Raw genomic sequence first — 20205 nt, 5'->3', positions numbered from 1 at the left:
ATTGTGTGGTGTGTGAAAAGGTTTAGCCACACTCTTGGCGTCTTGGCCAGCATCACAGCTGGCTTGTCGAGGAGCAAGTTGCTCTCATGCTTCCTCAAAGCGCGATTAGTCGATGTTATATTGACTGCCTCGCTATCATTTAAATCATTGTCCGACTACTACGGCTTCATATTCCACCTGAAGCACTCCAACTCATACACATGTTCAGGATCCTAGCTTGAGCTCTGGATAATCTGGTAATTTCCAGCCACCCTTTTCCTCTTTTGAAAGCTTTGCGATGATCTCGGGAATACGAAGGAAGCAGACCAACCGCGTAATGAAATGGAGAATAGCAATTCCCCACTTGGTGTCGGGCATGGTAAACCGTAAAAAGGACGTGTTCACCTTTTGAATCTCGTTGACGAACGGCCGTAGTGTCTTCTCATAGTTTGCGAATGCCTGAGCTAGATTTTCAGGATTTCGGTTGATCTCGGCGGCTAAAACATAGGCACCGACAAAACTGCCGGTTGTCCCCATACCGCTGAATGGAGATGGGCAGTATGCGGCATCGCCCAAGAGAACCACGCGGCCCTTATACCATTTGTCTATGAGAACCTGAACGATCTCCTGGCAATAAAAGTTTCCCGTTGTCTTTAGGCCTTCGAGGAACCGGTCTGTCTCCCATCCTGCGCCAAGGAATCTTTGGGCCCAAAACTCCTTTTGCTGCTCAACCGGGGCTCTGGGGATGCTCGACAAGTCTCTGGAATCGTCTCGGAGCATAAAGTAGGTGGTAGAATGGCTTTCCGAATACGCGACCCCTGGCCGTCCGCTCCAACCAGGAGGTCAAATGTGTCAGATGAGTCGTCAGAGAAGTAAGCAACTACCTGGTTTTCATCTTGCTCGAAGCGCTCGACAGTTTTGTCAAAGATATACTTCACATTGTTCATTGTTGCTTCGTAGAGTATACGCACAAGATCTCCGCGCATAATTTCGTATTCGGACGTGAGAGATTGCCCCCCCTTGCCAGACTTGTTAGCCATAACAGTCCCTAGCACATTGCCTCGAGTATCCACAAAGGACACGCCTTCTTCATCGACAAGCTTGCCGCGGATGGTGTCGAGGAGCCCCATACGCTTGACGACCTCAATACCTTGAGCGCGAAGGTCAATTTGCGCACCTGAGGCCCTGAGAGCCGGGAATCGTTCGATGATAACGACTCGGTGACCGGCGCGAGCTAGCCAGAAGGCTAAGGCCGGTCCAGCACATCCGCTGCCGCAAATAAGGACTTTTAGAAAGGCCATTCTCGGGGGTACAATGTCACCACTTTTTGCGGTTGGCAGGCTCATCGGTACTGGTCGTGATCGTGAGTGAAGAGCCAGCTGGCCGCGATCGTGTTTTTGAAGAGCCAGCTGGGTCGATGCGCCGCATGTACCTGAACCCTAGTCAGAAAGGCCCTCGTACTAGCTCACCTTTGCATAGGTAAGGTAGTTGGGCTCCCCTTAAGACGGCCTGGATGCTAGCTAACCAATCGATCTGTCGCTTTAAAGTCCTTCATTCCCACGACTGCCTTCACGGGGACGTCAATTCGGAGGATTTTCTTGGGAAGGGCACGTACGGCAAATGTTGTCTACATACCCGATTTAGGTCTGGCGATTTACCATCGTACCGGGCAGTGGGGCTCCGTCGAATCTCGTACCTTGTCTGCTCGGGAACCGCAACTGATCGGTACATGCAGGTAGATCAGCTAACTTTGCTCTCTGCACAATCCCGGCGCGGCGATCGGAGGCACTAGACTATGCTCAAACTACGAGACTATAGCCGCTAGGACAGCTGTGATAGGACGAAGCCTTCCGCTGGGTTTAATGTACTCAGACTGAGGAATGGAGCCTTTAGTATTAGTAAGCCGATAACAGTCGCGGTGGAAAGGTCATGCATTGATCAATACTGTATCTGACAGAGAGCAAGACTGAAAGGTGCAAGTTGTAACAGTGCTGTGATTTACGGAGGACTTGTCCTATTTCGAAGGGGACCGTCAGACTATATAGTTTCGAAGCGTGTACGAGGCAACCTGCACCCTTCCCACTTATTCAGTCTTGCTCTCTTGTCAGATAGAACAACAACGCATTCCCTCATCCAGCGATGTCGAGAGACGCCTCCCACCCCCTTCTCCCCGAGGCGTCTCTCGCCTCCTCTGTCGCCTCCCTTAGCGCCTCCCGGGTATTCCAGATTAGGCAATCCGGGATACCGATACTAATGCATGATCCATTCAATATTTCATACACAATGCCGCCTCCACAGAGTCGTCCGGAAAAACGATCTCTGTCGTCTGTAAGGGGCCTTTTTGCCTGTGAAAAGATTCGCTCCGTTTCCGCCAACATTGCTGGGATAGAAAGGACAGGGTGGATGTTGAGGACGTCGATAAAATAGGAGTGGATTAGGAGAAAGAAACATCTCTGACAGCGAATCGCAGGTCTACAGGCCCCTGCATCACAGCCAAGACCATAAGCGAGATTAAAGGAGGCAATAAAAGAGGCGGAGGCGTCTCCCGACAAAATCATCGACGAGCGGATTTTGTCATGGTATTCCTGATACCGCACGGGTCTTGGAAAAGAACTCCGGTAATAAATCAGCAGATTATTCCAGCATGTATGTATGGGCGAAACCTAAAAGCGGCAGTTGCCCCAGTATTCTGTGGAAACTTCATCAGTAACCACAAACTTTCTAGGCTGACCTCAATTTACCCAATCTCCCTCGAACTGTGGACTATCGGATGGCTACCCTCAAAAGCAGTGGTCATGTATGTTGCGTCCTGGCCAATGTGGCTCACATTGTTGCCAGACCTTTATCTTGTCAAACATGTTGTCCAATAAATATTTGAGGTACGCCTAGCAAGAGGCCTTCGCAAATCCCCCACAATCCCCAGCGAAACTTTTCCCCGACTCCATACATGAACCTGCTCTTTCATCACCTCTGTCACCTAACCTTTCTCTTGGTCTATAGCACTATCCATGGGCCGTTTTCTCATCTCGTTGGGGGACGGCCTATTTTGTCTTGTTCTCGGTCCAGGGGACTGCTCATGATTCCCACTTTGAGGCGCAAATGCATGTTTACTCTTCTGAACCCCGAAGACTGCAGACGAGCTGGTGGTGCCAGCTTCAGCAGGGTCGGAGTGACCGGCTGAAGTTCCAAAACGACTGCTATACCGCTTCTCGGTGAGATGCTGAAGATTCTCCGCCGTCATCGAACCAACCAACTGCGCTGATCTGTCCTTAGACAGCGCTTTCCTGATATCGAATAGATCCGCTAAAGTAGTCACCACTACTTGATCGCTGTCACCTTCGGCAATCACCTCCCCAATTCTGTACACCTTCTGACGTGAAACTTCGCTAGCCACCTTGCACACGTCTAGGCACTGCTTTGAAACATTGATATCTGCCAGTAATCGCGATCTTTCATTGTCCTTTTCAGGGTCGTCATCCCGGACTAGGAGATCTAGGCGTTTCTGAAGGTAGCCGATGGTCTCTGCGAAGCTATCTCGACTTTCGTCCAGAACTTGACGTGTTCGCGACGGCGCTTCGAAGGAATTTTCTTCAACAGCGTGTTGGGGCGTCTCTGGAAGTAGAGACGATTCTCGGTCCGACAAGGATTCAATATAAGACCTCGCGTCTTCACAAATACGAAGGCATTGTTTGGTCACTTCTCTTTCGTCTTCCAGGTCTATGCTTACGCCTGAAGTATTAGTGTTCCCGATATTTAATCGCGTCATCTTCTCATCGATTCGCCATAGACGGAGCTCAAGATTATATGCTGTGTCCTGTATCATCTCATTGTACTCTTGGAGAACCTGGCGGGAGATCTTGGAGGTATGCATTCTGAAATGAATCAGTAGAGCCCGAGGGAGACAAGGAATTGCGACTAACAGAGTGATAGTGCCTATACCGACCGAGATCGTTGACTTGTACCCTGCGATCGTGTCTATAAATTCATTTATGTCCCCTCTCATAAATTCCATCTTTGTCCAATCTCGAAAGCCCGTCTTTGATTTTCCGAAAACTTCCATTGACTGCTCGAACTCGCGGCATACTTGGCTGCATCGTTCAATAGGACCTTGAAGAAGTGTGAGCATTGGCTGCTCAGCATTGGTCACTTGTGACAATGAGTCCAAAATATTGATGAGATCCTTAAGCTCATCTTGAAGTCTGCGTAAAGTTTTGTCGCGGTCTTTGAAGCGTTTGACGGTTTCGTAGAGCGACTTCGTCGACTGCACAGCGGCGGTGGTAATAGCCAGCAACGAGGCAGTAATGCTCAAAGGGTCCGGCATTTTTAACGTTCGCTGCGAGATCACTACCAGGAAGTAAATGCAAATGTAACTGCGTCTGGGCTCAGGCGGCTAGCTACGAGTTCAAATACCAACCTCAATCTCTATCAGGCACGTTTGATTGGTTGAAATTAGCGCCGTGGCAGCATCGTCGTGTCAGAGAGCCCTACGACTAGTACGGCACTCACGAGTAAAAGAGAACTTCGCCTAACCATCTTTAGTCTAGCTCAGGGACACCTGTAGACCAATCAGATGTCACGACGGCACGGTCCTGGCTCACGTGGGCGCCTAGCACTGGAGTTAGATCGCACTGACCAGCCATATATTCCGAGGGGTAAAATTGAAAGAGAAGACGACAAATCCGGCAGCTTTACCGTAGGGTAGATGCCCTTCGATGATAAGCACTGAATTGGGTTCTGGACATCTGATAACACTGGCCACGGTGGAACCGGGTAATCTACATGGGTGTCACGCATAGGGAAGACCATCCAGTCCGTCTGAATCCAATTCGTTTGTCGCAGCCAGATTCGTCCACATATACGAGTTGATAGGAGCGAAGAAGGGAAATACTATGTAGATAAAAATCGCGTAGATCCGCACTTTGTCCTTTCGCTATTCCACGAGTCTATTTCTTCGACCGCTTCGCAGAACGCAACGTCCTGCTGACACTCAACTTAGTGACGCGAACCCTGAACTCGTCCCATAGATATACCACCATCTCTTCAAGGTATAGATCGGGCTTTCGGAGGAGATGTTCCAATAAGGCGTCGCGCATCACGGGGGAACGCCCTCAAAGCTGCAAATACTAACCTCCCCAATTTATCAATATGTGAAACTTCCATCTTCAATCATATGCCGGATCTGTGCATGTTGTGAAGCTGTGAGATTCGGCGTCACTTGGATAGCTGCCATAACTGTCCGTATATACACATGGGTCGCGCAACGCGCGGATTATCAAAAAGCCAAGCCGTCAGAGGACCCTAAGGTATTCGAATATTCCACTTTCCGGCCACACTTGACGCCGCTTAGATGCGCCACAATACGCACGGGAGAGGCGGTCAAACACTTGCCATTCATGATTTTGTCGAAATCTGGTTCGCCATCGCTTCAGAGACTTGTTCAGCCAGGCTGAAGAGAGTCATCGGAAGGATGCATTGATTGGATTGGTCGCACACAAGTTCCCGGACAGTCGAGCGAGTCCTGACATGGCTTTATTTTCGGACTACCAAAGTCCGGATTCAGTACCGAGAAAGTCGAAGACAGCCAAACGAAACAGACAGCAGCACACAAGATTTAGAAATCATGGCTAAAGCGCCACCAAGGTCACTTATTCATTGTCATCTTTCCATTCTCTTCTAAGGAATATATGGGCCGTCTACAACGTCACTGAGTAATGTTTGAGAGTCAATATGCACGAATCTGCCCATCCCACCAACCTTGAACCCTCAGTGTAGCGAGGTATCCCAACTGTGTAGATCCATCCGCCATTATGTTCCCATGGTCAAGGTCTTCGAGGACCCTGTCAATGAGACGCCCAGCGGCACTTAAATGAAGTATATGCGCAATGGCACAGTGAACGGAAAGTAGTCGCGGAGAAGGAGGATCAATTGTCCTTGTGTCAGTCAGAAAAAGGGCGCGATCGACAGGAAAGATCCGATGGCGTAAAGTACTGGAGCGTGTTGAATCAATCCGGCATGTATACGACCGATGGCTCTGGGGCTCAAAGTAGACTTCAATTGCCAAAGAATTGATGGAAATCATGAGTCAGGGTGATGGATTGCGTGGACAATCGATATCAGTACCTTCAATTAGATATACCACGCCGTCGTCGTACATATTCGGAATCGCCAGGGTGGTTTTCTTTGATTCGTCCTAAAAAGTTGGTTCAGACGAAGGGTTCTGAGGGCAGCCGGCGATAAGGAGGTCATCAACATACCAACCCCACTCCGAATTGTCATCAACGAATGAGGGATGATATGTGCCACCTCCAGTCGTGCAAATGTTCCACCTTCGTCTTTCAATAAATTCTCATCATCGTCTTGTGCCTTCTCTTCACCATCACGGCCGACGCGCCTCATTGCCTCGCCATCATCAAATGTACGTGATAACACGCAGCAGTGACGATTGCGTATAAGACAATCCCTTCTCAGGGTGGTCAGCCGTTGGGTCGTTCCCGCAAGCGATTGTGCGCTTTGGAGATCGGAGAGGGTCGCAGGCGAAGGTTGAGGAGTCTTCCTCGTCGAAGCTTTCACTGAACGGTTCAATATCAGGCAAATTTCAACCGTCAAGAGTGTCAAAAATGCCCTACGAAGTAGAAAGAAGTTCTCGACAAGAGTGTCCGCGAACGCAATCAACTGCGTCGATGGTCGCAGCTGCGGACTAGTTCCCACTCCGAAACTTCGATCGGAATTTACGTGTGCTGGAAGAAGAAAAGTATATCTTGAGCCCAAGGCCCCCGGTCCCACCCGGCCACATGGTCCACGGATTGGATCCGATGGCGGTGGTATATCATGGGATCCGATCCAAGGACCATCAGCCCGAGTTCGATTGTGACGGGACAACGTGCCAAGGATCACGTGTTCAAGGGTTCTTCGGTACTTCCTGGTAGCATCCTGTCTCTCTTCGTGCTACGTCTTGTACCCAGATCTCGATGCTAGCTGCAATACATTGATTCAATCCTCGACCCTAAACCTTCACACACCTAGAAGGGCCTTGTGGTCCACGGATTGGATCCGACGGCGGGTATTCATAGGGTAGCCTTCGTCATCACGTGGCAGTGCCAAGCCACATGCACACGTGATTAGTCGACGCGACGGTCTTGGCGTAATCACGTGTCCCACAACGCCGAGTCACAATCATGTCGATCCCAAATTAAAAAAAAATTAAAGGTTTTCATTTATTCCGCCAAATTTACCTCCAAAATGACACCAAACCGTGGTTGACCTATCAAGGACGTTAACCGAGTGGTAAACACTCGGCTTGCAGTCGAACCGATAGAATCGAGGGGCCTTCACTAGTGTTTGATCATAGGTGTAGGTAAGAGGGTTGTCCGGCCTAGCTCCATTGAGTATAGGTGCCCTAGATGGGTAAACGTAATGCTCCAGCCAGTGATTGTTGATATGTCATAGTGGGTAATCTGTAGGAGGGTTTTCACTGATTTAAACTCTCCTTCAATTGAACTCGTCTGATTGAAACTTTCGCTGGCTGTGGCGCCCCATCTATGAGTTCGTCAGAGATGGACTATAGGAGGGGGCCTTTTTTGGGTATTTTCGCCTCAAGTCCTCTATCGCCAGTATAGCGATAAGAGGGAGAATTGCACGAGCCATGACCCATCCCACAGATCTAGAAGATACTAGATCTGTGAACGGGGGCTAAATAGAAGGATTACGAACCTATACACGAGTTTGAGTAAGAGTAATTTTGAGATTATCACGTATTTACCTGGTTCCCACCTGATTCCCACTCCCACGTAATTCCCACTTTGTGCAACTTAAATTGAAAGAGCGCTCTGGCTGGATTCGATTAGAGGGTGGCGCAAAGCCCTTCTATATATCCAAGGAGTGTACGTCAAATGCTGTTTCCTGTTAGTAGTAATACAACCTAGAGGCGAGTGTTGCAAAATTACCGTCAAACTGGATATGCCCGGAAAATATGATATGAATGCTGTCGAACCATGAGCAGTATTCCTTTACTAGAAAAAGGGTTATCACCCCTATGCAGGGTATAGGGGAAAAAAAGGAGTAGAAAAAGGGTCAACAAAGCATGCATTCATACACGTTTGATTGACCCCTTTTCTTCTCCTATTCCTACCCCTATATCGTACATACGAGAGATCCCCTATTTCCGGTAAAGGGGCACTTGCTACATTCAATCATTCAACAATAGGACTTTAACTTGGCCTCCTTGATTTGGAGAACGCGGGCTCGTACCTTAACCACTTTGAGTCCTTCCTGTGCTACATCGGCTTTTTCTGGGACGATGACTGGCCACAAACGGTCGAGATATTCTTGCCCCGTCGCGACTCCCGATGGTGATGCCGATATATCACGACATTTTGATGTAAACCAGACTATAAGATACACTCTCTAGGCGCTTGACGCCAGTCGAACCATCCCTGCAGACCCATGCCTAACACGACCTAATGTATTCGTCTTTGTTACCTTGCTCAGGTGCCGCGCATCTTTCTACACAAGTAATCAGGCTGCCTGTAGCGCTGGAATTGCTCATCCAAGAGCTCACTCGGTGCATTTGATCAGCTTAGCACGTGGCTCTCCGGGCCGATAGAAGTCGCTGTTCGTCTTTGTGGTTCCGTCCTCATAAGTCTGGGATTGAACTTTTTCTGTCAATGTGGGGGAGGCTAGTGGGCACTGATTTGGTCAAGCTGATAGCACATGCACTCTTTGATCCTGCCCCGGAGCTATTTGGGATGGAAGGTCCTTGATTGCTCGGGCTAGCGAACTAGCTTTCGCTAAGGGTATCATACCCGTTACCAGAACGTGGTGGATGTTGCGCATTCTCAGTATGTTTAGCTTCAGTTGAGTTGATCATCGCCTGGCCCCGAGACATTTGTGGCATCTCCGGAGGCATGACTATTAGCAACACTCCTGTGTACATGAGTGAGATCTCTCCTCCAATCACACGAGGGTTTCTGGTTGGTCTGCAGGGGGTCTGTATTGTTTGAGCGTACATTATTGGCTCATGTCTTGCTCTGGGCTTCAGCTTCGTCACTGATAGTTATCAGTGGCGCCTCAACTACGTCGTCTCTGTCTTCTTCGGCATCGTATTCGCCATATCTCTGTTCTTCCTCCCAGAATCGCCTCGATGGCTTGTGGAGCAGGGAAGGTATGAAGAGGCTGCAGCTATTTTGGAGCGTTTGCACCGGAGCAAATTAGATCCCAAAGGCACCGTAGCCCATGCTGAAATGACTCAAATCCAGGCGCAGGTCGAAGTAGAGAAGAGTATGCCACGAGGGTACCTCTATATTTTGAAGACGCCATCTCTTCGATGGCGCTTCTTCTGCACCGCTCTTGTGTGGGGAATGGGACAGTCCACAGGTAAACCCTTCCTTACGCCTTCTGAAAATGTCGTCTGACACCGTATTCGAGGCATTAATGTCATCGCCACCCTGACACCAGTTCTCTTTAGCAAACTCGGGTATGGCACAACGCTCCAATTAGGCCTTACAGTTGTCTGGACGGTTTGCCTGCAGATCGGCTGCATCGTTAACGTGCTCATCGTGGATAGGATTGGCCGCAAAAACCTGCTCGGCACGTTGCGCTCATAGGCTTCTTCGTGGCCTCGCTAACATTTGTACGGTGATTGGTGGTCTTGGTAGCGCCGTTCTCCTGTCCATTGAAGCAGCGCTGGAGAAATATTACCTGAACTCCACGAACGCGGCTGGTATCAAAGCCTGTGTCGCAATTTACTTTATCTTCGCCACCTGGTTCACCTCGACAATCGAATGTACGGGTTATGTGTACGCATCTGAGATCTGGCCCACACATCTACGCAGCTACGGAGCCACCATCACCTACACCGCATTGTAAGTCGTCTCGTTCTCCAGAGAATCAATACTGACTACAATCAACCTCTAGTTTTGCCACCGCTCTGGCATATTCTACTCCTGCAAGCTCTGCGTTCTCAGCAATCGGGTGGAAATACTACATGGTCTTCGTCGCTGTAACTGTACCTGCAGTTATTGCCATTTGGAAGCTGTTCCCTGAAGTATGTATAGATATCCACATGAATCGAACTTCTGCCGCTGACATGAAGTGGAACAGACCAAGGGCCTTACTTTGGAGGAGATTGGTCAAAAGTTCAATGACCCCGTCAGCCTCACATTTGAGGATGCCGCGGCTCGTAACCTCGAAACCTCCGAAAGGATCGATAAGATGGGGCAAGACTCTGCCAACACCTGTATGAGCTCTTCGAACGAGAAGACTACTGGAATATCCGATGCTGCAGAAGCGTAGATCTTTTCGTTTTCGCTGGCACATGTCCGCCCTCCCACGACTGCTCGCCTTCATTGAAGCTTTAAGCCTTTGCCAGATTGCCAGCCCATTGTCGCCTTCTAATAGCAAGATTCACAGAGATCGTGGATATCGAACAACACTTTATTCAAGTTGAAGAAAATTGTTTCGACTTTGCTTTTCATATTTATAGAATAGTTTGTAATAGAGTAAACCAATGATATTATTACTGAGTTGGTCAAGCGGGAATAGTATCAAAGGGAACACGCTAACACAGAGCACAGAACGAGCTAATACGTCGGTACTGAGAACGACGTTAACTGGGAAACATAGCTACGGGACATTGCAATTTTTCAATGTCTGCTGTTCCCAGCCATCTCGGTCTCTTTCAGGCAGAGGCCGTAGAGGTGCGGAGGCAATCGTGATCGCAACCTCTCGACCTGCCGATAAATCCACTTTTCGCTTCCCATTCTGCCAGCCAGGTTGGGAAGTCAATCAACTAGCTCTCTACTAGTTACCAAGTCCTTCAACTCAATCATCTGTATGGCCGGTTGAGTGGAATTAATTCTGTTGCTTGGCGACTCTGAGCGGGAATGGGGAGAATTTATTTGACAAAGTGACCTACACTTCGATCGGCTTACTGCCTTTTGCACCGAAAAGCTGCGCCTCCTATTGAACGGGGAGGGCCTAATAGCCAATAGGATTAGCCTTGGCACCAGCTGACCGGTGAAGAACTGATGCAGCACGCATCGCGGCAGACACAATCAACCTGTACCTTCTCCAGGGATAATAGACTGTGTAACACACTTCCCAAAGTAACCATGTCGGCGATAATGGAGGCTGCCAATAGCTGGCTAGATGTGGCCACAAAGAGGACTTGACTGAAATCCGAGCGTGCGACCATGTCGACTATTCACACCTGATAAGCGCAGAAAGCCGAGGGAGGAGTGTGACAATGTCCAATCTTGAGTATCCCTGGCTTTGTCAATGTGCCTCGGTACCCTTAGCATATAAAATGTCACGAGTCTGGACGCATGACCAATTGCTGCTACTGTTTCAGATCATTGTCTCTCATCACAACATTCGAGTGTTTCCATTCACGTGGCAAATCCACCGGCAGGATGCTGTTCCTATTTTCAACCCTGTTGGCCCTGGAAAGAGCCCCTAAGAATTAACCCAAGACAGGAAAATCGTTGAAGCGGCTTTCACCATTTGTAACCAGCGGTGTGCGAGTCAAGCAAGTTGACAGGGGATTGCGATCAGTGGCAGCGTCGGAGAACTTTTGCTCGGCGGCTCTGGTCTGCAAAGGATTTTTTGACTTCAACTAAGCACTACGAATCAACGTTTGACGTACCGTCAGGCAAAAGGAGTGAGAGAGCGCATTACCTTGATTGGTCTGCCGCAGCCTCATTCCAAATTCTGGCGACATGGGTCAAGGAGACAGCAACAAGCTTTCAGTACAGTCCAGAATCGATGAAGAGTAGTTCTTCGTGTGCTCTCGATGTCAAATGGGACACAATCGGAGAACTTTAGCGGCCCTGTCCGAAGAGTCGATATGGTCAAATGGTCTCCTGAGAGGGAAGAATGGTGAAGATGCCAGAGTATATTGTAAAGTGACAGATGTCTGGGCTTGTCAAGACTGTTCACCGCAACTCCTCGGCGAGGGAAAATTTGGCGAGGAGACGTTACCCTTCAGCGATAACAACATATAAAGCTTCTGGTCCTGTCCAGTGTGGAGGTAGCCTTACCTGCCTGAGAAGGCTCATCGTTGAGTCCATCGTACTCGCGTCGGCTATCCACATGGCGACTCAGGAGGATCACCACTATGGCCTGGGAGACCCAGCGATTCTGGACAAAATTGACCGACTCTTTGCCTGCGGTGTAGGCGATTACATCAACTTGCCTCAGATCGTGGTGGTAGGGGACCAGTCTTCGGGCAAGAGTAGTGTCCTTGAAGGTCTTATCCGGAAACCATTGCCTCGAGACAGTGGTCTATGTACGCGGTTCACGACGCAAATTATTTTCAAGCGGTCGTCTTGCGAAACCATCTCGGTGTCAATCATACCTGGCACAGACGCCACCGACGAGCACAAAGCGGGCCTCCATGCGTGGTCCAAACGAGAGCTACAAACGCTCGACTGTGCTACATTCGCCTCCATCATGGAGGAGGTACGTCGCTGTCAATTTGACCGAAAGGAATCTTATGGGTAGTTAGGTTCACCATACGATGGGTCTCTCGCGGCATCAAGAGGGATCAGCCCGCAAAGGGCCCACGTTCTCTCGTGATGTCTTGCGTTTGGAGATCTGTGGGCCCACTCAAGAGCACCTGAGCGTCATTGACGTCCCGGGTATTTTCAAAAACACCACTCCAGGAATTACCACCAAAGAAGACATATCGCTCGTACGTAGTATGGTCCTGGGTTACATGGAAAATCCTCGATCCGTTATGCTGGCGGTCATTCCTGCGAACGTGGACGTCGCGACTCAGGAGATCCTCCAACTAGCAGCCGATGTCGATCCAGACGGGAAACGAACGCTAGGTGTCCTTACTAAACCAGACTTGGTCGACCAGGGTGCTGAATCCCGCGTGGTCGACTTACTGCAAGGTCAAGCTCACCCCTTGAGGCTTGGCTGGCATGTCGTGCGGAATCCCGGCCAACAACACTTGTCCGATATGTCCCTCGATCGGGGCAGACTCGAGCAGGATTTCTTCAATACCAGGGTTCCATGGAACAAGCTAGAGACGTATAAGGTGGGGATCGAGTCCTTACGACTCCGCATCCAATACGTTCTCTCCGACCTTGTGCGACAAGAATTTCCCAAGGTATGTTGGAGGCTCGAAGTACGTGGGCGACAAGTGATAACAGATCCGTAGGTGAAACAAGAAACGGCGCGAAAACTGACTCTTGCCCGAGGAAAACTGAGCCAACTGGGCATGGAACGAGAGACTCCTGAAAAACAATTGTTGTATCTCACGGATTTGGCGACAAAATTCCAACGTGTGGTGTCCTTCTCCGTCGATGCCAAGTATGGGAGCGACGCCATCTTTGACGACATGCAGCTGAGGTTGGCCACTCTCATCAGTACGCGCAACGTGACGTTCTCCGATGATCTTAGTCGACATGGTCAAGAGTATTGCTTCACCACTTCGGAGAACTTGAGAGACACCGATGGGGATTCGCCACCCCCCTTATCGTGGGAGTCCGTCGACAGTGACTCATCCGAACGCGAGGAGACATTCGAAACTCGCAAATTGACCGACTCTGTGGATGTCGAAGAAATCCTGCAGGCGCAGGAAAGTTTCTCCACTATGAATGGGAAGTCCATTGCTCGCTGGCTCCGCGAGGTGTACACGAGCTCGCGAGGCTTCGAATTGGGGACCTTTGACTCTTCGATTTTGGCGACGACCATGAAGGTGCAATCAACGAAGTGGACTGGCATCGCGCTCGGGTACATCAGTGATGTTGTAGCGATTGTTCACCGTTTCATCGATCGGGTTCTAGACTCGATCTGTCACGAGCGATTGGTTAAATCCGAATTGCTCTCGGTTTTGATGGATGGTCTGCTCGAGCGTTACTCTAAGGCCATTGACCATGTGCGCTTTCTGCTCGACGTTGAGCGTGTCGGAACCCCGATGACGTTGAATCACTACTTTACGGACAACCTTGAAAAATGGTAATTCGCTATGATCGTCGGTCGAGCTTCGCTGACCCTTTTTCTCTAGTCGCCAAAAACGAATGAAGACACTGATGTCTAGGATGTCCATCAACGATTGTACACACGGGCAGGTAGTCCCACTTCAAGATGTGGCCCAAAGCCATCCAATGAGCAACACTGAACACGTCGTTCAGGACCTCCATGATATCCTCTTTTCTTACTACAAGGTGGCACGGAAGCGGTTTGTGGACAGCGTCTGCATGCAGGCCGCCGACCATTTCCTCATCAACGGGCCTCAGACACCCTTGGCTCTGTTTTCCCCGATGTTTGTGAGCAGTCTCAATGCGGAGCAACTAGAGGCTATTGCAGGTGAAGATTATGGATCTCGAAGGACGCGATTACATCTTAAAAGAGAGATTGCTAGTCTGGAGGATGCTAAGAAGATCTTGAAGTGAATGCACCGGGTCAAGATGGACATGGCAACGGGATTTATTCCTAGGCCATAACCGAGTCTTAAAAATCATCCACCTATCACAGTTATCCGTAGACCGACTTGACTGTCACCGGTCTAGGGCAGCCGTAAGACAACATAACTTCTGATGCCGTACAACAGGAGTACGAAGAGCTGCGAGATCTTCTCCCTCTGTCTTCTGCAACCATGGTCAAACCTTGCTCCTGGGAGCTAGGAGATCTTTGAAAAGAAGGGGTTATGACATCCATGGATGCCAGGCTCTTTTCTCGCCGCTCCCAGGAGCTGAATTTCTCCCAGTTTCCCAAGCATACGGCCCTGGGTGCCCGGTGGACCAACCAGACTCCAATAAATGATCGCCTTACAAAGTTGTGATTCTTTACTTTCAATTTCCCATGGTGGTGCTCCCTCATAGTATGCTGAAAATAAGACGTTCACAGGAGCTGATTTTCTCCCAGTTTCTAGCGGCTAGGCGGAGTCCACTCGATTCTGCCTTGTCCCACCATCTTTTCTCTTCTCCTGAATCCTGTATCAAAAGAAATTATGCTTCCATTCGCTGACTCCTGATAAATTATTGTCGTACCATAGAAAGCGAGGCTGGAAGTTCGACCAACAGTCGTATTGTAAAGGTGATGAACGGTTTAGCACTTGAGCGCATGTCATGCAGGGAGGATGTCGGCGTCAGGATCATTGAGCAACCACACACGAAGCTCTCATTGCTTGATTTCTCTATCCGCTCTCTCCCTCTCTCGTGTATGTGTAAAACCAACTAACAGAGACTCGATACCACCCCCAGTTTTCTGCCCACCCATGTCTATTTTGCCCTTACGTAATCTATGCACGTAGCACCCCCAACACGTTTTCTCCCTAATATCCTACGTAGAGGTGATAGCCTTTTTCCAAGTAAAGGGTACCGCCCATTGTTAACAATATTGTACGGTAATTTAAAGCCTGATACAGGTATTTTTACAAGTTTACTTCTTTATTGTAACAATCAATGCAACGGATCTGAAGATGTGACCAACGGTCAAAAGAGTCAGCGCCGTGGAAGAGTTCAAAACTGCAGACTGGAGACATCAGGAAGATACGCCGGCGGAAGAAGTAAACCTTTGATATAAACGAAAATCTTGGTCCGGTTACAATCTTTCGTCGGCCTCTCAACGGCGATCGGACTGATTTACAGCATTACAATATCATGATATATATCGCTTGAGTCTGTACGAACGCTATTATTTGCAATCGTCGTGGGTATGAGCACTCTTTGGTACCATCAATGTTCTGTAGTAGGAAAAGGCCTTCGGTCACCAATGATCTTGCGAACACGTTTGACACAGTCGAAATGTATTTATTCTGTCGCTGACCTGCGATTATATCCTGCACGCTCCGCCGGTCTTGACTGGGATGCATATCCAGAATCCAGCCTAGACAACAAACGATTCCAATGTATTTGGGGCAAATAGCTCTTCAGGGGTGAAACGTCGCTTTGCAAGCCCTTGGTTGAAAGAATATTCCAAGAACTTGTCCAAAACGTGCCTGTTCTCCACGAATCCGTCTTGCCACCATCTCTCCTGACCCATAAGCGTCTTTGTTTTTTCAACATGGTGTTCTAGCCAGGGGAGAATATAGCGCAATGCGCCACGCTCAAGTATGGCCTCGTATGCAATATCTAACGACGTGGCAAAGGCTTTCTGCAAGGTTTTCGCGACCCAAGGATTCGTCTCGTAAACCTCTCGTTTCAACGCCACTACGTGCATAATCGGGAAAATGTTCGTCCGCTGAAAATACCCCGCTTCGACTTGTTCGAAATCTTGAAATAGATAGGTAACATGTTCGCACCTATTAAATGACGATGGCTTTGTCGCTGCGAAGAGGGCGTCGAGTTCACCGTCCTCTAACATCTGCGATAGGTTCTGGCCAGGTTTGATGGCCGTTATCGAAGTATTGGCCGGTACTGAGTGGGCAACCTTACTCTTTCGCTGCTCCTGTGACGGTTCAATATTACCGACGTAAAAATGGACAGTGCTGATTGGAACGCCAAACTCTTCCTCCATCAGACCACGCTGCCAGACCGAAGCAGTCACTGAAGTCCTGTCAGTCTCTTATCGAAGCCCCCTTTATTCAAGTTGATTAGTCAAGGGTCGCACGTACTTTGGTATTCTGGTATTCCAATTTTCTTCCCTCTAAGATCCTCAGCTTTCTTGATGCCTGATCTGGTGTTGATATAAATTGATTGATGTCGGAAGAAACGGCTTGGGAATACAGGTATGGCGATGAATGGTGGATTCTCATGATTCAGAGTCAAAACATAGGAAGACAAGGAAAGCTCTGAGACATCAAATTCTTTGAATCGCAATTGGCGGAAGAAACTGTGTTTCTTTGTTAGGACATTCGGCGATCATACTTCTGGCTGAACTTTAGACTCTCCAAGTATGCTTACGTTTCTTCCACCCTGTAATTAAGAAAAGTGAGGTCGATTCCTTCTGGTCGTACTCGCCCGTCTTCTATCGCCTTCATGCGGTCATAATCCGAGCAGGCAAAAGTCAATTTGATCACCATCTTGACAATGTTCTTCGCTCGATAAATGGATGGTCCAAAGTTCGTTTTGTTCTTTCTTGAGACAGCACAACACAAACCCCTCAACTAAATAACCCTAACTGAGTCGCAGGTTCATTCCGGCCGGTCCGATACTGTTGAATTGGTTCAGTTCATGGAGCACACTTTGGGCGGAAGGCCTTCCGCACCATACCGAGCGGCAATTGCCGCCCGTGGGCCCGTGAGTTGCGCCACAGATGTTTGATCTACCGTTTGCACACCGCCCAGTCACGGTGATGAGCTAGATATTGTAGGTATTTTGTATGGTTGGAAACCTCCTCTTGTTATTCATCCGCGGTGGCACTTGAACGACGTCGAATTGCGGGTATAAAGAATTGTCCTCCCTTGAAGAGCACAACACGCCGAACCCGATCCGTTCCGTAGCTGAATCGTTAACCGACGACGTCAAAATCTTTGCACAATCTATCACGCTCAATAGCGGTCTCTACACGTAGGCAAATAGGTGAATATATTAAGCGAGGCACAATAAAGAGCCTCCTTCCGATTTCTCTTATAAGCTGTTCGTTGAGAATCCGCCACAAACATTGATTAGCCCTTGTGGCGTATACGCTATCCCAGCTCGCCATTATAGCGCATGCGCTTTGAAGAAACCTCCATAGACTCTGTAGTACGCCGCTGCCCCGAGTCCTGTAGATTTTAAGACCTCCTTAGAGAGCCTAACCGTCTATGGATTGAGAAGGTAGTCTCTACATCATCTGTGTCGGAGCCAGGCCTCAGGCGCTTGATGAGTGTCATCTTCATCACGAGATACGCAATTTGAAGCTTAGGAGGATTATCCTGTCGATCAAATAAGCCGGGGACTTCCTTGGGCAATTCAACCAAGTTAACTCGGAAACAGTCCTCAACACCAGCTCTAAGAACACATACGGATTTCCACCACACCACAGCACCGCGCTGAGTAGAGTAGATCACAGTAGACCAGACAGATGTGGGTTTCTGTCAAGTACCCACAGATGGAACAGACCTCTCCCCACCGAAACCAGAAATCTGAGAGCGCCAGCTCTGAGAGGGCAGGAAAGAATAGGGGGGAGAAGGCCCTTATGTAGAACTCCTGCATAGCTTCACTAGGAGGCTGGGACATCATATGAATCAAACAAACAAAACAATAAATATATGGGGACATTGTTCCCGCCATCATTAGTAAGTCAGGATTATTGCCCTCAAGAAGACACAAGACCAAGACAGTCGTACTGACGCTGTCAAGATCCTGTGACATTGCCCGTCCTCGTGAGAGACAGGTTGCTACCGGAGACAGAGCAATGAATGGAGAGAATTTAATTGAAAAGGAGAAAGATGAAGCAGGTAGATCCTTAGCTGCTAGTATAAATTCAGCTCGGGTGGCTAGCCGTTCAGATAATAGCTAGTATCTAGTACACGAATCCGACGAGCGAATCCGAAGTACGAATACGGGGTGTCATACCGAGTTAAGATAGTCTGCCTATTGGACACTGGACTTTTGTGCTAATGGCCGAATAGATTGGACTTTGGAAATTCACCTTAACTTCACTGTCTGTCCCTGGGCTTGGTACAGATAATGCAGCCCCAGATAGCGTTCACGAGGTTTTGCACACCTCAGAGGAGCAACATGCGCACGGAAATCAAGATTTAGAAGTCGGAAGAAACCACCAGCCGATTGCGAGGGGGACGATTTCAGGAGAGCCAAAACGGTCGAAAGCGACACAAGCAGTGGCAAGGATAGCCATGTGGTCTGGTGGGACAGAAACGCGGACCCCGAAAATCCATACAACTGGCCAAAATGGAGGAAGCTTGTTAATTGCGGACTGATCAGCATGCTCACCCTGATTGAGCCTTTGGCGTCGTCAGTCTTCGCGCCTGGGGTTCCCGAGTTGATGCAAAATTTCGACAGCACAAACACAGAACTGTCTGCCTTTGTCGTGTCAGTCTATGTCCTGGGATTTGCTTTTGGACCGATGGCGCTGGCTCCCATGTCCGAGATGTGGGGACGCGTACCAGTCTATCACACCACTAACTTTATATTCCTGACGTTCACCGTGGCATGTGCCAAGGCACCCTCTCTCGACAGTCTCATTGTTTTCCGCTTCTTCGCCGGGACCTTCGGCGCGGCCCCCATGACCAACGGAGGTGGCAGCATTGCAGACATGTTCCCTGCTGAAGAGCGGGCAGGAATTATGGCGATCTTCACGGTGGGACCTCTAATAGGGCCCATTATTGATCCCGTCATCGGGGGTTTTCTGGCAGATGCCGAGGGTTGGCGCTGGGACTTTTGGCTCATTGTCATTGTGGCTGGCGCTATTTCTCTCACCATGCTTCTCACACTGAAGGAGAGCTATTCTCCAGTGATCCTTGAACGAAAAGTAAAAAGGATTCGAAAGGAGACTGGAGACGACCGCTGGTATTCCAAAACGGACACGGGACTGTCACTTAAGGAACTCTTCAAGAAGAGCATTGTGAGGCCAATCAATCTGCTGGTCTTTTCACCGATTTGCACGATTTTCGCCTTTTACCTGGCTCTGGTATACGGCTATATCTGTATCCTTTTCACTTCTGTGCCATTCGTGTTCCAGGACTCATACGGATTCTCTGAAAAACGGTCGGCCTGGTTTATCTCGGCCTCGGCGTCGGAGCTTTCGTTGGAATGACCTGGTTTGCTGTAGATAGCTCTCGTGAGGTCAAAAGGCAGTCAGAACTCAATCCGGAACTTCGATTGAAATTAATACCGATTGGCGCGATCATTTTTCCGGCCGGATTTTTCATTTATGGATGGACTACAGATCATAAAGTCCATTACATGGTTGCTATCATCGGCTTGGGTTTTATTGGCGTTGGTATGTGTACCTTGACCTTCATGTGGTGCTCCCTTACTAAAGCAGAAAACTCCCTATGTAACCTTATCAGTTTCATGGCTATTTGCACATACCTCGTAGACGCATACGAGCTATACGCTGCCTCAGCACTCGCGGCGAATATTATTCTCAGGTCGATCGCAGGTGCTTTTCTCTCTCTTTGTGGAAGGAAAATGTACAATGCCATGGGCTTGGGATGGGGAAATACCCTGCTTGGTTTCATTGCGGTGGCGCTCATTCCCATCCCATTCCTCCTCCTTCGATACGGAGAGATACTGAGGAAGAAATTCGAGATTGGCAAGCTATAGGATAGTACATTCGATACATTGCTTAAGGCGTCAGTTCATCTTACCCCAACATGCAGCCGCTTGACTC

At 49.1% G+C, this 20205-nt stretch overlaps 6 protein-coding genes across 6 annotated transcripts; 3 read left to right on the top strand and 3 right to left on the bottom strand.

The window, feature by feature from the left end:
• Positions 1-204: 204 nt before the first annotated feature.
• Z518_05707 (uncharacterized protein) lies at positions 205-1280 on the bottom strand (the record flags this gene model as incomplete). Its single annotated transcript, XM_013416518.1, has 2 exons — positions 205-749; positions 791-1280. The coding sequence occupies 2 exons, from the start codon at positions 1278-1280 to the stop codon at positions 205-207; spliced, it is 1035 nt and encodes a 344-aa protein (XP_013271972.1).
• A 1676-nt stretch (positions 1281-2956) lies between these two features.
• Z518_05706 (uncharacterized protein) lies at positions 2957-4300 on the bottom strand (the record flags this gene model as incomplete). The annotated part of the gene is made up of 2 exons (XM_013416517.1): positions 2957-3851; positions 3900-4300. The coding sequence occupies 2 exons, from the start codon at positions 4298-4300 to the stop codon at positions 2957-2959; spliced, it is 1296 nt and encodes a 431-aa protein (XP_013271971.1).
• Positions 4301-8882: 4582 nt separating this feature from the next.
• On the top strand, positions 8883-10269 carry Z518_05705 (uncharacterized protein; the record flags this gene model as incomplete). Its single annotated transcript, XM_013416516.1, has 6 exons — positions 8883-8948; positions 9039-9351; positions 9403-9568; positions 9633-9839; positions 9892-10021; positions 10078-10269. The coding sequence occupies 6 exons, from the start codon at positions 8883-8885 to the stop codon at positions 10267-10269; spliced, it is 1074 nt and encodes a 357-aa protein (XP_013271970.1).
• Positions 10270-12066: 1797 nt separating this feature from the next.
• Z518_05704 (uncharacterized protein) lies at positions 12067-14378 on the top strand (the record flags this gene model as incomplete). The annotated part of the gene is made up of 4 exons (XM_013416515.1): positions 12067-12435; positions 12482-13090; positions 13142-13941; positions 13991-14378. The coding sequence occupies 4 exons, from the start codon at positions 12067-12069 to the stop codon at positions 14376-14378; spliced, it is 2166 nt and encodes a 721-aa protein (XP_013271969.1).
• A 1435-nt stretch (positions 14379-15813) lies between these two features.
• Positions 15814-16948, bottom strand: Z518_05703 (uncharacterized protein; the record flags this gene model as incomplete). Its single annotated transcript, XM_013416514.1, has 3 exons — positions 15814-16472; positions 16541-16758; positions 16830-16948. The coding sequence occupies 3 exons, from the start codon at positions 16946-16948 to the stop codon at positions 15814-15816; spliced, it is 996 nt and encodes a 331-aa protein (XP_013271968.1).
• Positions 16949-18795: 1847 nt separating this feature from the next.
• Z518_05702 (uncharacterized protein) lies at positions 18796-20138 on the top strand (the record flags this gene model as incomplete). The annotated part of the gene is made up of 2 exons (XM_013416513.1): positions 18796-19516; positions 19768-20138. The coding sequence occupies 2 exons, from the start codon at positions 18796-18798 to the stop codon at positions 20136-20138; spliced, it is 1092 nt and encodes a 363-aa protein (XP_013271967.1).
• Between the last annotated feature and the right edge of the window lie 67 nt (positions 20139-20205).

Source organism: Rhinocladiella mackenziei (assembly GCF_000835555.1).
Source record: "Rhinocladiella mackenziei CBS 650.93 unplaced genomic scaffold supercont1.4, whole genome shotgun sequence".
In the NCBI taxonomy this organism is placed as follows: domain Eukaryota; kingdom Fungi; phylum Ascomycota; class Eurotiomycetes; order Chaetothyriales; family Herpotrichiellaceae; genus Rhinocladiella; species Rhinocladiella mackenziei.
Note: the sequence above shows the minus strand (reverse complement) of the source record. Positions and strands in the feature narration are given on the sequence as shown.